The 12,809-nt window shown below is 49.7% G+C and overlaps 2 protein-coding genes across 3 annotated transcripts in view; one reads left to right on the forward strand and one right to left on the reverse strand.

Annotated features, from left to right (window-relative positions):
- The first annotated feature begins 58 nt into the window (after positions 1-58).
- Positions 59-9,383, forward strand: map3k20b (mitogen-activated protein kinase kinase kinase 20b). 2 transcript variants are annotated; one of them, XM_076021118.1, is made up of 12 exons: positions 59-553; positions 1,809-1,896; positions 2,957-3,058; positions 3,456-3,521; positions 3,630-3,658; positions 3,757-3,894; positions 4,665-4,751; positions 5,663-5,737; positions 5,826-5,932; positions 7,255-7,435; positions 7,539-7,613; positions 9,236-9,383. In XM_076021118.1, the coding sequence occupies exons 1-12, from the start codon at positions 395-397 to the stop codon at positions 9,245-9,247; spliced, it is 1,119 nt and encodes a 372-aa protein (XP_075877233.1). In that variant the 5' UTR covers positions 59-394; the 3' UTR covers positions 9,248-9,383. The 2 variants fall into 2 exon arrangements, with proteins under 2 accessions (XP_075877233.1, XP_075877232.1); XM_076021117.1 differs by lacking the exon at positions 9,236-9,383 and having other exon boundaries at positions 7,539-9,147.
- The window catches only part of dnah9l (dynein, axonemal, heavy polypeptide 9 like), a 30,571-nt gene continuing 26,998 nt past the window's right edge, over positions 9,237-12,809 (reverse strand). The window contains exons 81-87 of the mRNA XM_076021115.1: positions 11,973-12,032; positions 11,619-11,801; positions 11,303-11,485; positions 11,113-11,228; positions 10,443-10,555; positions 10,219-10,359; positions 9,237-9,484 (exon numbers count right to left, since the gene is read on the reverse strand). Of these exons, the coding sequence (XP_075877230.1) occupies positions 9,237-9,484; positions 10,219-10,359; positions 10,443-10,555; positions 11,113-11,228; positions 11,303-11,485; positions 11,619-11,801; positions 11,973-12,032 (1,044 nt within the window). The remainder of the gene's footprint in view (positions 9,485-10,218; positions 10,360-10,442; positions 10,556-11,112; positions 11,229-11,302; positions 11,486-11,618; positions 11,802-11,972; positions 12,033-12,809) is intronic.

Genomic DNA, 12,809 nt, shown 5'->3' on the forward strand with positions numbered 1-12,809 from the left:
AGTGACCGGGGCTGTGGGGCTGGCGGTGGGTTGGGGTGGGGGGTGCTCCCACTTGCCCCTGACTCACAGGCAGCAAGCTTTCTCTCTCTCCTTCCTTCCTTCCAGCACTTTCTTGCTCTTTCTACTCCCTGCACCGTGACAGCCGCCACGCTGACCCCCCGGGCTGGGGAAAAAAAAACCCTCCTCCGCCTCTCATCCTTTTTGACTCGCTCTGCGCTGATTTGCGACCTGTTTACTGACGGGACGGCTCTGGAGAACCGAGGGTGCACGCTTTTTTTGGGGGGGGAGGGTGGGAGGGGAGGGTGATCTGCGTGCGTTCGCCTGTGTGTCTGTGTGTGTGTGTGTGGGTGCGCGCGGGTGTATGTATGTATGAGTGCGCCAGAGTCAGTATGCCATGTCGTCCCCCGGCTCGTCGTTTGTGCAGATAAAGCACGAGGACCTGCTCTACTATGAGAACTGTGGCGGCGGCAGCTTCGGCAGCGTCTACAGGGCGCTGTGGATCTCGCAGGACAAGGAGGTGGCCGTGAAGAAGCTGCTCAAGATCGACAAGGAGGTGAGGACGCGACGGGGCATCCAAAGTTTTTCCAAATCTTTTAACACAGTGTTGCTCCAAACTGGGACCCGTTCCCACAGCAGAACACCCCCTCCTCCCCTCCCCGCTCTGCCGTTAAGCATGTTTATCTTAAACATACCTCAACTCCTCCTCCTCCCTCTCCTCCCCCCCCTCCCTTCGCCTCCTCCACCTTCTCATTGTGGGCCAAGGAGGGAGGTGAGGGGTTCAGTCATGCCAGCGCCCACCACTGTTCCTCCCATTGTGTGCTTATGCAAGGTGTGTGTGGTCACTTTGGGCGCTTGTTCGTCTTCACCCTGACGCTAATCCAAACACAGTTTCCTGCCCATGTGACTCAGAGCGGCCTGGCAGGCTTGGCTCGCTGTCAGGAAACTCTTACAGGGGTCCTGTGGGTTGAAGCGGGCCACGGCCCTGTTGCTGCGGCAGAATATTTAGCCTTGGAGGAAGGGAAGGGCGCTGATTTGTCGTCTGACTTTGTGTGGCACTGGCATGCAACAACGTGCAAGGTGCAACGAGCAGCAGAAGCAGGAGCATGAAAAGTGGCATCAGCGAGACATGGTGTAAAAGAGCTGCCTGGCAACTGTAAAGTTCCAACCTTTTGAACATGCATCGCTTTCATGAAAATTACAAGCACAAAGAGGTGGGACAGAACAGTAAAAAGAACAGCACAAAACATTAATATATATATATTTTTAGTAGTGCATCCAAATGGTTTTTGCACAATGAAGAAAGCACCAACTTATTTGCACAACTTAAATGTCGACCTATAAGATATGAACATAGAGAATCAACTCTGCCTGCATGCATTCACTGTCTATCACCATCAAAATGAGCATTTTTATATTTAAAAAAAGAAGAAAATCTAGAAAAATACCGTGTCAAAGTAAATGTATGTGCAGAGTTCACTGTGTGACTGCATGTAAGACTTAGTTGTTTATGTTGCTAGGCAACAGGTACATATTCCACACATGCAGAGGGTACGACCCGCATGTCTGCTTAGATTGATGACTTGTTTGTCACTGTGGTGTCGAAGGTCTGGAGTTGCAGCCCGAGCTCGGCATGAAGGAGATTCAGACCCGAGCGCAGGGAGCCTGCAGACGCTGGCCCAATAACTTAAACACTGCTTCACAAATCAAGTCTCCTAAAGACAAACATTCACACTTTATTTACTGTTTTGCAGCTGATACTGAAGAATAAAACTAAAAGGGTTGTTGCTCATCTTCTTCTCCTTGTCCAGGCCGAGATTCTCAGTGTCCTGAGTCATAAGAACATCATTCAGTTTTATGGAGCTGTGTTGGAATCTCCCAACTACGGCATTGTCACAGGTCAGAGCCCCAAGTGTGTGTGACACTGTCTGTGTGTGTCTGTCTGTGTGTCTTTGAGCCTGTTTTGGAAACTCTGTGGAAATACTGCACATCGGTGTTTAAATTAAACCCTCCTTCACCTCGGTTCATTTGAAAAGTTCTCCACTCATTTTCTGGGTGACAGACTGTCTAAGTGGTGTGAGGAGTGAGCCACTAAAAGCTTAAGGTCACGTCTAATATAAAGCGACACAAACACATGTGTATTTAAACTTTTACTGTTGTGTATTTGCAGCGGTGGTGCCACTTACACAGAGCCGTTAGCCCAGGCGCTGATGATCCACTGTTTACTAGCGTGTTTTCAGCCACTGATGGTGTCTAAGAGCCGGACAGGCTCTCATTTGTAATTGAGCCCGGTGTGTTTGGATGTAGCTATAATCATAGCAGGGGGCACACGGTTAGTATAAAGCAGCTCTGCTTGTGCCTGGGACTGAGTCCTCACTGTCAATAAAGAGCAAAGTAGGCCAGTCGCAGAGGTTGGCTTCAATGCGGTGTGACCAGTCAAATTCAGCGCACCATTTTCAGTTTGGTTTTTGGTGCAAGTTTTAACACCTGTTTTCCGTGTAAACAAGCTAACCTTTTTCGATTGTATCACAAAATTCACATTATTATAAGACACAGACATCATCAAAATCATAATCTTTTTTCATAATTATTCATATTATTATTATTGTTATTACTCTCTGCGTTCTTTTTTGAAAAATGACCCGTGTGTCACCGTATTTATTTTTTTATGTTTGATCCTTGTCATGCAGGTGTTGGTATTTTTTTTTCAGGATGTCTAAAACTATGTCACTATAATTCATAAAATTAGCCTGAATAAATGTGCTTCAGTGTTAACAATGTTAGCAGCCGCAGCTTTTATTTATCAATACTGGACTTGAATCGCTGATGTCAGGATTAATTGTGAGAATGTATTTTTAAAAATGCTTATTCTGACCATTGCTTCTAAGTATGTATTTATGCCCGTGCATGTTTCTATCTGTATATGTGTGTGTGTGTGTGTGTGTGTGTGTGCTTCCAGAATATGCCAGCGGCGGCTCTCTGTACGAGTACCTCTCCAGCGAGCAGAGTGAGGAGATGGACATGGAGCAGATTATGGCCTGGGCCATACAGATAGCCAAAGGTAGATCGATCTTAGACAATACTTAAGTAATATGATGCCCTTGACCAGGCTTCATGAGGTAAAACTGGAGCAACTCTGAGTTTCAAACTGCTATAACCGCTACACTGCAGCGTTGTCTGCTTTCGTCATCGTCTTCTGCAGTTGAAACAAGCGACCGCCCTAAAGTTCCACGCTACCTCCTCTGTGTCACGGTGCTCATGTATCCAGATAGTTTTGTCGACATCGCTCGTCATGTCTGCAGCTTGTGTGCGTTCAACGCCGGCAGACTTTGTACCTGCTAATACGACACGGCGCTGCAGACATGTGAGAGGAGTCGAGCGTGCACGGGGCATAGACGACTTACGACTTCGACACGTATGTTGGAGCGAGACGTTCACGGTTGTCTGTGACCCCACAGGAATGCATTACCTCCACGCAGAAGCTCCGGTTAAAGTCATTCACAGAGACCTCAAGTCACGCAATGGTTTGTCCCTCCAGCCCCCCAATAGAAAATTAAAGTGTAAAGCGTTTATTTTTCACCTCCGTCACACAACTTGATCACAACTTGATTCCTCTGTTTTTCCTTCAACAGTTGTGATGACGGCAGACAAAGTACTGAAGGTTTGTCCCAGCTGCTCCGCACAAATGTCAGAAATCTTCTTTTTTCAAATTCTCTGGTCAAACTGGTCATTTTCTATCACTTGCTGCTGGGATTACAGATTTGTGACTTTGGTGCTTCTAAGTTCCTGTCCCACACCACGCACATGACGGTGGTGGGAACCTTCCCCTGGATGGCGCCGGAGGTCATTCAGAGCCTGCCTGTGTCCGAGACCTGCGACACCTACTCCTACGGTGTGGTGAGTTGGCTGCACGAAACCACTATAGAGTATGAAGCAACAGAAATACTCATATTCCAACTCTGAAATCTTGAGATGTTTTGGTTGAGCTAAACAGAGGAGGTAGCTGCTGCTAGTTGCCCTTAAATACCCAGAAAAAGAGACACAGGAAGTGAGAGTGAGCCAAGCTGCTGCTATCGTGATTCGCCGAGGCTGCAGCAGCTTCACCACTTGCCTGACTGACAGTTTCCACATTAAAAGAACCAAAAACACAGATTGATGGCTTTTGTTCTTACTTCACGCCACTTCACTCACTCTCTAAGGCAACAGTTAAATGAAATGCTGCAGCACATAGCAGCTAACCAAGGGGTTTTGATCTTATCAGTGTGTTCGTCCAATCACTTCTCAACTTCTTATCTTGAACGGACTTCCAGCTTACAAACACTCAGGGGATCCATCCGGTCCAGATGCACTCATGGCATCATTTCAATGGATTCGGGAAAGGTTCCTCAAGGTTGCCATGTTACAAATTCTTTCCCAGAATTAAAAAAAAAAAAAGAAAGAAAAAAAAAAAAAAGATTTCAGACAAGTGTTCTCACTCAGCTCACATGAGCGTCAGGTTGAACAGATCGAAAGCCGACTTGCTGCACTCTATTGTTGATCTCCCAAAGCCCTTCGGCAGAGGTTCTTGCCAAGCAGGCAGGTCTGAGAGAGGCGGCCCGAGGTGATGGGGGTGTGTGTGCGTGTGTGTGTGTGTGTGTGTGTGTGTGTGTGTGTGTGTGGGCATGCAGGTGCTGTGGGAGATGCTGACTCGGGAGGTTCCCTTCAAAGGCTTTGAGGGGCTGCAGGTTGCCTGGCTGGTGGTGGAAAAACAAGAGGTGAACACACACACACACACACACACACACACACACACACACACACACCTCACTGTATGGGTCAGTGTGCTGGAGCCGCGGTCAGTTGCAGAAGGCAGCGGGAACAATGCGATGCTCTCATGGTTTCCACTGCGAGGCACCGGGGCTACGGCTGGGGGTATTTTTAGTCCCTGATGTCAGTTCTGTGCTCTTGTAAGGCCTGGATACACAGCAGTGGAGCTGAGCCAGAACCCCCCAACCCCCCAGCCCCCAGCCTCAACCCCTATCCCCCCCGAGCTAAAGCCGTTACAAGAGGGAGAGAGGGAGGGAGGCGAGAGGAGGGGGAGGAGGAGGAGGAGGAGCAGGAGGAGGAGGAAGGCTCACCTCTCCCTAAATAACTCTCTGTGTCTGTTTCCCACTGCCCCCCCCCTCCCAACCACTCCACCTCTCTTCCTGACCCTCTCTTGTGTTGCCCTCCCTCAACTCCACGTTGGTGGTATTTTGGGGAGTAATCCCCTGAGAAAACAGTTTCCATTCACCGCGCCGTACTATGGAGCCGTCTTCCGGGTTGACTTCTGACCTCAGCCGGCTGGTGCGGCCGAGTGTTGTCTACCTCCTCTGGTTTACATATTAGAAAGAACCAAATAAACAAGGACGGCAGGCTCATTCATCCACGCTTTCAGCAAACAGTTCAGCAGAGAAACGACTCGCAGTTAATCTTTCCAGATTTACAGTGTTGCAGTGTCACTGTCAGTCAGTTTTAGTCAACCTTTGGGGACGTTTGGACCTTCACTTTTCACAACTGTTTCACGCCTGTTCTCCAGCAACAGTGTGATTGACAAATACACACATAAAACTGGTTTTGTGTATTAATAGTTTTCATTTAGTTTTGATGAACTAGTTTTTTCCTTTTTACTGTTTCCGGCATTTAGCGCCTGACCATCCCCACCAGCTGCCCGGCAAGTTTTGCGGAGCTGATGAGGAAATGTTGGCAAGCAGACCCAAAGGTGTGCAAAGACGAACTTGGGTTGCACGGTTAATTTGGATGAATTCCCCTGTTTTGTTTAATCTAACGGTGCGTTTGTGCTCCCGCAGGAGCGTCCGCTGTTCAAACAGGTGCTGCTCACTCTGGAGAACATGGCCAACGACAGCAGGTTGCCGGAGCAGTGCAACTCCTTCCTGCATAACAAGGACCAGTGGAGGTACGCACACATACATACATACACACACTGGCTGTATCTGCACTGCGTATGAGATCTTTAATTATAACTGCACAGGGTAAAGAGTTTCACTCGTGCCAGACTGACACATCTACTCAACATGAGAACTCTTCATGCATCCAGTTCAGCATTGGAGCGCACACACACACACACACACACACACACACACACACACACACACACACACACACACACACACACACAGCTCTGTGGGCTCTAATGCTCGGGGGAGAAGTTGTGACCCTACGTTCTACTTGGGTCTATAATAAACCAGTCTGGAAAGCATCCATATAAGAGATTCCTCAGCTCCTCCACTCTTCCCTCGCTCCACTATGGAGAAGAGGGAGGGGGAGTCACGGGGGAGTGGATGAGGAAGAGGGCGACACAGAGCTGATGGGGGGCGATAGAGGGGGAAAAAAAAAATCATGTATGAGCTAAAGAGGAGGAGAAGAGGAGGAAGGTGGAGACAGCGGTGGGAGGAGTGGGGAGTTAAGGCAGAGGGTGTGAAATTTTTCCTGCATATAACAAGAGTGCATTGAGGCAATCAAGTTTTAGATATGGCAGGGCGGAAGAAAAATCTTTTTCATAAAGACTTGGGGAGGAGGAGGAGGAGAAGGAGGAGGAGCAGAGGGAGGTGGTGAGGCAGCATGGGAGGAGGTATTAGTGCCGTGCGTCACTCAGCTCTATATTTAGCTGCGGGCGGAGTTGATTGTGTTTGTGAATGCAGGTTCATGGACAGCGGCTCGTGAACAGAGACCTCTGGTGGCAACCAGGAGTACTGCAGCTTGTTATTTTACACTTCATGAAGGGTGAAATGTACAGCTGATAGATATCTCAGGGATAGAAGAGCGAACTTCACTGCTGCCCTCAGTATTTAATCACGCCCGGATCATTTATCAGAGCTAATGAGCCCATTAAATCAGTAAAATTGCAATTTTATTGTGCAGAAATCCGGAGGCCTCAAAAACGCCATAAAACAGGCTGGTGGCAAGTTTCCAATTTACACTTCATTCTGTTTTTTTTTTCTTGTTCACTTTTTTGGCACCCAAGTTAAATCTTCACTTATTCACTTCCCAAAATAATATCAACACGACACGCGTGTGTTCCTGCCGTCATTTTCTATTTCGGCTGCCCTGTGATGACTCACTGACCCTGCAGAGGGGAAGGTGGCACCGGTGGGCCACGGCTGTGCGTGCATGCGTGCGTGATGAGGTGACGGTGCGTCGTGGTGATGGTGCGTCGTGGTGACGGTGTGTCGTGGTGACGGTGTGTCGCGATGACGGCTGCCTGCGCCCACACTGCAGGTGTGAGATCGAGTCGACCCTGGAGCGCCTGCGGAAGCTGGAGCGGGAGCTCTACTCCAAGGAGAAGGAGCTGGAGGAGCGCGAGCGGCGGCTGCGGCTGTGGGAGGAGCGGCTGATGGAGAGGTCCAACATGCCGCCCAGTCCCACCTCCCTCCTCCTGGAGCACACCAGCATGTCACCCGTGAGCGCGGCCACGCCTCCGCCCGACAAAGTCTGCCTTTTTTTATTGTTTTTAGAACAAATTCGCTCACGTCGTCTGACCCTTTTGTCCCTCTCCTCCGCAGTTCTTCCCGTCCATGTCCATTGGCTCCTCGGGCTCCTTCTTCCGCTCCCACTCTCAGGAGTCCAACAGTGCCGGGGTGAGCAGCGCCGGGGTCAGCTGCCTCCTCCGCACCCTCAGCAACGGGGACACGGAGCGGGGGGGCGGCGAGCTGCTGGAGAGGGGGATGGGTTCGCTGGACGGCGGTCGGCTGCACGCCATGCTCCGGGGGCTGCAGGGCAGGTTCCAGGAGGCGGGGGGCGACGGCGAGGCGGAGAATGAGGAGGGGGAGGTGGACGAGGACGAGGAGGAGGAAGAGGAGAAGACCTGGAGGCCGAGGGAGAGAGAGGCGGGCGGCGGCGGCAGCCTGGAGGGAGGGCGGGTACAGGTGACGCTCAGGAGCTTCCCGGGCGGCGTCCTGGAGAGGGAGGAGAGGACGTGGGAGGAGGGGGGCGGCCGGGAGAAAGGCGGGAGGCAGCGGAGCAGGGTGACCACCATCCTCCGGGGCTTCTCAGGAGGCTTCGGGGAGGCCGAGGTCGAGAGGGAGAGAGAGAGGGAGAAGGAGAAGGAGAGGGAGAGGGAGAGGGTGAAGGAGAGGGAGAGGGAGCGGGTGAAGGAGAGGGAGAGGGAGAGGGAGAGGGAGAGGGAGGGCGGCTGGGAGATGGAGAAGCTGGACGAAGGCGCCCAGATATTCAAGGGCCTCCACGGCGGCTTCGGCCACGTGCTGTCGCTGGACGTGGACGAGCTGGGCGACATGGGCGACCTGGGCGGCCTGAGCAGCCTGGGCGACCTGGGCGACCTGGGGGTGATGAAGGTGCTGGGTCAGGGTGTCAGCAGCGGGGGCGAGCTGGGCCTCAGGGGTCACAGGAGCGACCTGGGAGTGGTGCTGCAGGGCGTCCGGGGCAACGTCAGCGAGGCCGTCAGCCACAAGCGGCGGGGCGAAGTGGGTGTGGTCGGCCACTCGGGGGTGCAGGTGAGCATGAGGGCTTCGTCCAACCAGAACTCTGTGAAGAGCTGCAGCGTGCGGCACGGAACCAAGATCAACATGGCCTCGGCGGCCATGGACATGATGGAGCTCGACTGGTCCGACAGCGACTAGACGGACACGCACACACATAGACACACACACGCACACACACACTCACACAGACGCCAAACTATGATAGAAAATTGTCTCCAGTATCTGAGCGACTGTACCAATTATGTCTGTTTGAGGGGAAAAAATTGGTATGCACACATAGTTTTTGTTCTATCTTTATTGACCCGGAGGAGATTCTACACCCCTGCGTACTGTGAAGCGGGTCGCAGCGACAAGCACAGTCACAGGTTGCCTTGTTTCGACCCGTGTACCGGACAAACAGCTGCATGACAATCTCCAAGAGACACACACACACACACACACACAAACACACACAGACACACACACACTTGTGTCAGAACATAACACACTTGAACACTGCTCCAGTGAGGCAGAAGCTCCCCCACCCTCTTTTCTTTTTCCGTTCCTGCTTAATAAAAAAAGGATGTCGTAGTTAATAGCTTGGATTTGTTCAAAACAAGCAGTTCTAACTGTGATCCAACGTGTGATTTCTTTCTGTATATTTTCCTCATTTTTCAATAAAAAGAAATACGTATTTCTGCTCCTTGTGATTCACTTCCGAAGAAGGACTCGGTTTTCCACCCATCTGTCGTTTTTTATTCATTTATTTTTTTAATTTCCAGTTCACACACTGAGCAGCAGAGCCACGCCAGCCAGCGCCCACTTGGCCGGCCTCTCCCTGGTCTTCAGGCTGAACGTCCACACATACGTGGGCCCTCGGATCTTGGTCTTGTAAAGCGGACACTCGTAGATGTTCCTGGTCTCCTGCCGGTCATTGGGCACCGCGCGCACGGAGATGACGGGCATGGCAGGGGTCAGTTCCTTCAGGCGGGCCTCGCTGATGGTCCCGGCCTGGGCGTCCCACCTGGCGCCTGCAGGGGGAGATGCAGGACAGACGGGTGGATGGACGCAGCGATGTAGTCAAGACCGCACCGACCGAGACCAAGACATTGTCAAGACTAGAGAGCATCAAGACAAGACAAGAGCAAGACTGTATACAAATCACAACCAAAACAGAACAAATGACCAGTATCGTTCTTTAACTCAAGTTTGTTTCTACATAAATGGAATGAAAATGTAACATTTTGCTGCTTTACCAGCTATTTTTAACCATTTTCAAAAAAACGACTTTGCATCGTAAAATTTAAAAATTAATTAACTAGGAATAATTTAACTGTAGTTTGCATGTTCTCCCTGTGCCTGCGTGGGTTCTCTCTGGGTTCTCCAGCTTCCTCCCACACTCCAAAAACATGCATGTGAGCTGAATTGGAAAGCGTAGGTGTGTGTGTGAGTGTGAATGGTTGTTTGTTTCTATGTGTATTAAAGTTCGGCATGGCTCTAGGGGTGAGGAGGTTAAACAAAATCTTTCTTTTCTTTGATCTGTCATTGCAGTGTTGGCTGAGTCTCGACCAGATTTGATCAAAAATCCTGAGTCCGCCCAGTACAAGACCGTGAAAAGTAAAAATGCCCCTGAGTCGGAGGCCCTTAAAAAGTGGTCTGGAGACCAGTCTGGAGACCAGGACCAATCTCGAGTACTACTGTACTACACTAGACGGACAGACGGACGTCTTTCTGGAGGATCAGTAGTGTGCTGCTGTCAGTCTACCTTCCATGTACAGTCCGTACACGTACGCCCCCTCCCTGGCTGGTTGGATGAACTCCTCTTTAAACTTCTTGGTCACGTCGACCGTCAGGTTGACTTTATCCAGGGGCCACTCGTTCTTCCGGGCCAGAGTCTGCATCACCGCTGCAGGAGGGCGGGGGATAGACCGGTGATTACAAGTCAAGCCGAGGTGGAGCTCTTCTCCTCGTGTACGGCCGTGTGCTTACCCGTCAGGAAGGACTGCGGGTTGAAAAGTCCAGAGAGCCACACGACGCTGGGCAGTGACAGGTCCTGAGTCCAGCTGTCCAGCTCTTTGCAGCGCTGCAACACATCATTATACCTGACGCAGAGAGAGAGAGAGAGAGAGAGAGAGAGAGAGAGAGAGCGAGAGAGAGAGGGAGAGAGAGAGAGAGAGAGAAAGAGAGGGGGAGAGAGAGAAAGATAGATAGAGAGAAAGAGAGAGCGAGAGAAAGAGAGAGAGATAGAGAGAAAGAGAGATAGATAGATAGAGAGAAAGAGAGAGCGAAAGAGAGAGAGAGAGAGATAGAGAGAAAGAGAGAGCGAGAGAAAGAGAGAACACTTTGAAAATGATCTTACAAAGCAAAAGGTTCTTGAACACACCCCAATTTGTGCAACTGAACCTACTTGTAGTTTCTACAACTATTTAAGGCCTCAAACTGCATTTTTTTGTCACAAAAAATTGGAACCACTAAAGTTCCAACATGGCTGCATCTCAGAAATGTGGATCTGTGGATGTTGTTACTCTGCCTCGATACTTTTTAAATTATTCTCTGGAGATAAAGTTGGAAACAAAGGAAACAAATGGCCAAACGTCCTCACAAAGTTGGTTAAAACAAAACCGTAATCCTCACAGTACGAACAAGATAACACACACACCATACGGCCAGAGTGTAGGTGGAGGGGTAGGCCAGTCTGGTCCAGGTATCGGGGACGTTGTCAAAGAACAAGGCCGACTGCAGCTTCTCCATCTCACAGGAAATGGCCAGTTCGCCCTTCAGAACAGCGAGGTGTTCAGCTGTCACTATCGACTCAAATGATTTGGTCCCACAATGTGCTCAGATCTCACCTTCAGCCCGAGGTCCAGCTCCTTGAGCGAGCGGCGGATCTCAGCCACCAGCATGTTCATACGCTCGCACTCCTGGAAGCAGACCAGGATGTAGGGCGTCCGCTCGGCCGTCTTGGAGGTGATGTCGGACATGTTGTACACCTCGGGGAGCTTCTCCAGCACCTCGTCCAGAACAGTTTTTACCTGAGGAGAAGCGAGTGAGTCATGATTTGATGCCTTTGTCCGATGTGAGTGAAATGATTAAATCTTTGTGATTTCTGTCTGTACATCCAAACACTGCACAAAATAATAGACGAAAGGATGAAGGTACAGCCACCTTCTCCTCGAGGGTTTGCGAGGCCCCTTCTCCCATCACAGCATCGGTAGACTGCAGCTCCAGCAGAGTGTGAAAAAGCTTATCTGATGTGACCGTCAGGAACTCAATCTCTGCGTTGGGGTGCAGCCCATAATGCACCGGGCTCTCGTGAGGCAGCATCTCATCGATGAAATCGTGAAACCCCTGCGTGCACACACACACACACACACACACACACACACACACACACACACACACACACACACGCACACATGAGAGAAAAACAACACACTTCCATCATGGTTTGGTTATAAGCAGTGACACATAAGCAAACTGAAGAGAAACAGTCAGTAAATATGATTCGCCTCCATTTACCTTGTAATCTAGGTTAGGTGGAACCACAAAACCAGGAGCCAAAGAAAGTTTTCGGTCAAACTAGAGAGTACAATGACAAAATAAATATTTATTAAGAACATCGGTATCAGAAAAAGACATTGAAACGTCAGATTGGCTGGATTGGGAATATTCCTGAGGGTTGATAGATTGATTGATTTAGGGCACTGTGTTTTTCTTTTCATCGGGCACCTTAGCGGGCAGCTAAATGGTCCTAAGTCTGTTAAAAGGTCCCTTGCAGCTGTGCTGTGTGTCTCTCCTGTTTGTGCTAACTCACTGCCATTGTTGGCGAGTAATCTATTACTGGCGAGTAATCCACCACTGTAATTAAACTACTTTTTTAGTAACAGAGTAATGTAATGGGATTACTCTGGCAAAAATGGTAATTATATCATAATTACTTTATCAAATAACGATTCCATTACTTCTCTGAAATATTTTGCAAGCTAAAAATGTGTTATTATCCACAAAATGCCTGAAATTTGGTCCCACAACCGAAAACAATGATGTCGCAGATTGATGATGCAGCCGTGCATGCAACCTCATTGATATGCAACGACGCACCAAAACAAGCATGGCAGTGGCAAAAGAAATGCATTTGATAGCTGGAAATACAAACATTACTTTGAGTTCATCTCATCTACATGAAAGCATGTTGTGGCTTGTTGTACGTTATGTGCAGGAAACAAGGTGTTCTCGACTGTTACTTTATCTTTTTTAAACTAAAGTAATGAAATAAGTAGACTTTACACCGATCATATCGGCTATATCGGATCGGCCGATATTTGGCATTTTTTGAAATGTTCGTGATCGGGCGTC

Source organism: Nelusetta ayraudi, unplaced genomic scaffold (genome assembly GCF_046127955.1).
Source record: "Nelusetta ayraudi isolate G7.1 ecotype Tasmania unplaced genomic scaffold, CSIRO-AGI_Nayr_v1 ptg000011l, whole genome shotgun sequence".
NCBI lineage: Eukaryota > Metazoa > Chordata > Actinopteri > Tetraodontiformes > Monacanthidae > Nelusetta > Nelusetta ayraudi.

Excerpts from the sequence above, each read along its gene's own strand:
- map3k20b (XM_076021117.1), top strand. The coding sequence starts at position 395 with ATGTCGTCCCCCGGCTCGTCGTTTGTGCAGATAAAGCACGAGGACCTG. Across the intron at positions 3,059-3,455 it reads GGCCATACAGATAGCCAAAG|GAATGCATTACCTCCACGCA; the intron begins GTAGATCGATCT and ends GTGACCCCACAG. Across the intron at positions 4,752-5,662 it reads TGGTGGTGGAAAAACAAGAG|CGCCTGACCATCCCCACCAG; the intron begins GTGAACACACAC and ends TCCGGCATTTAG.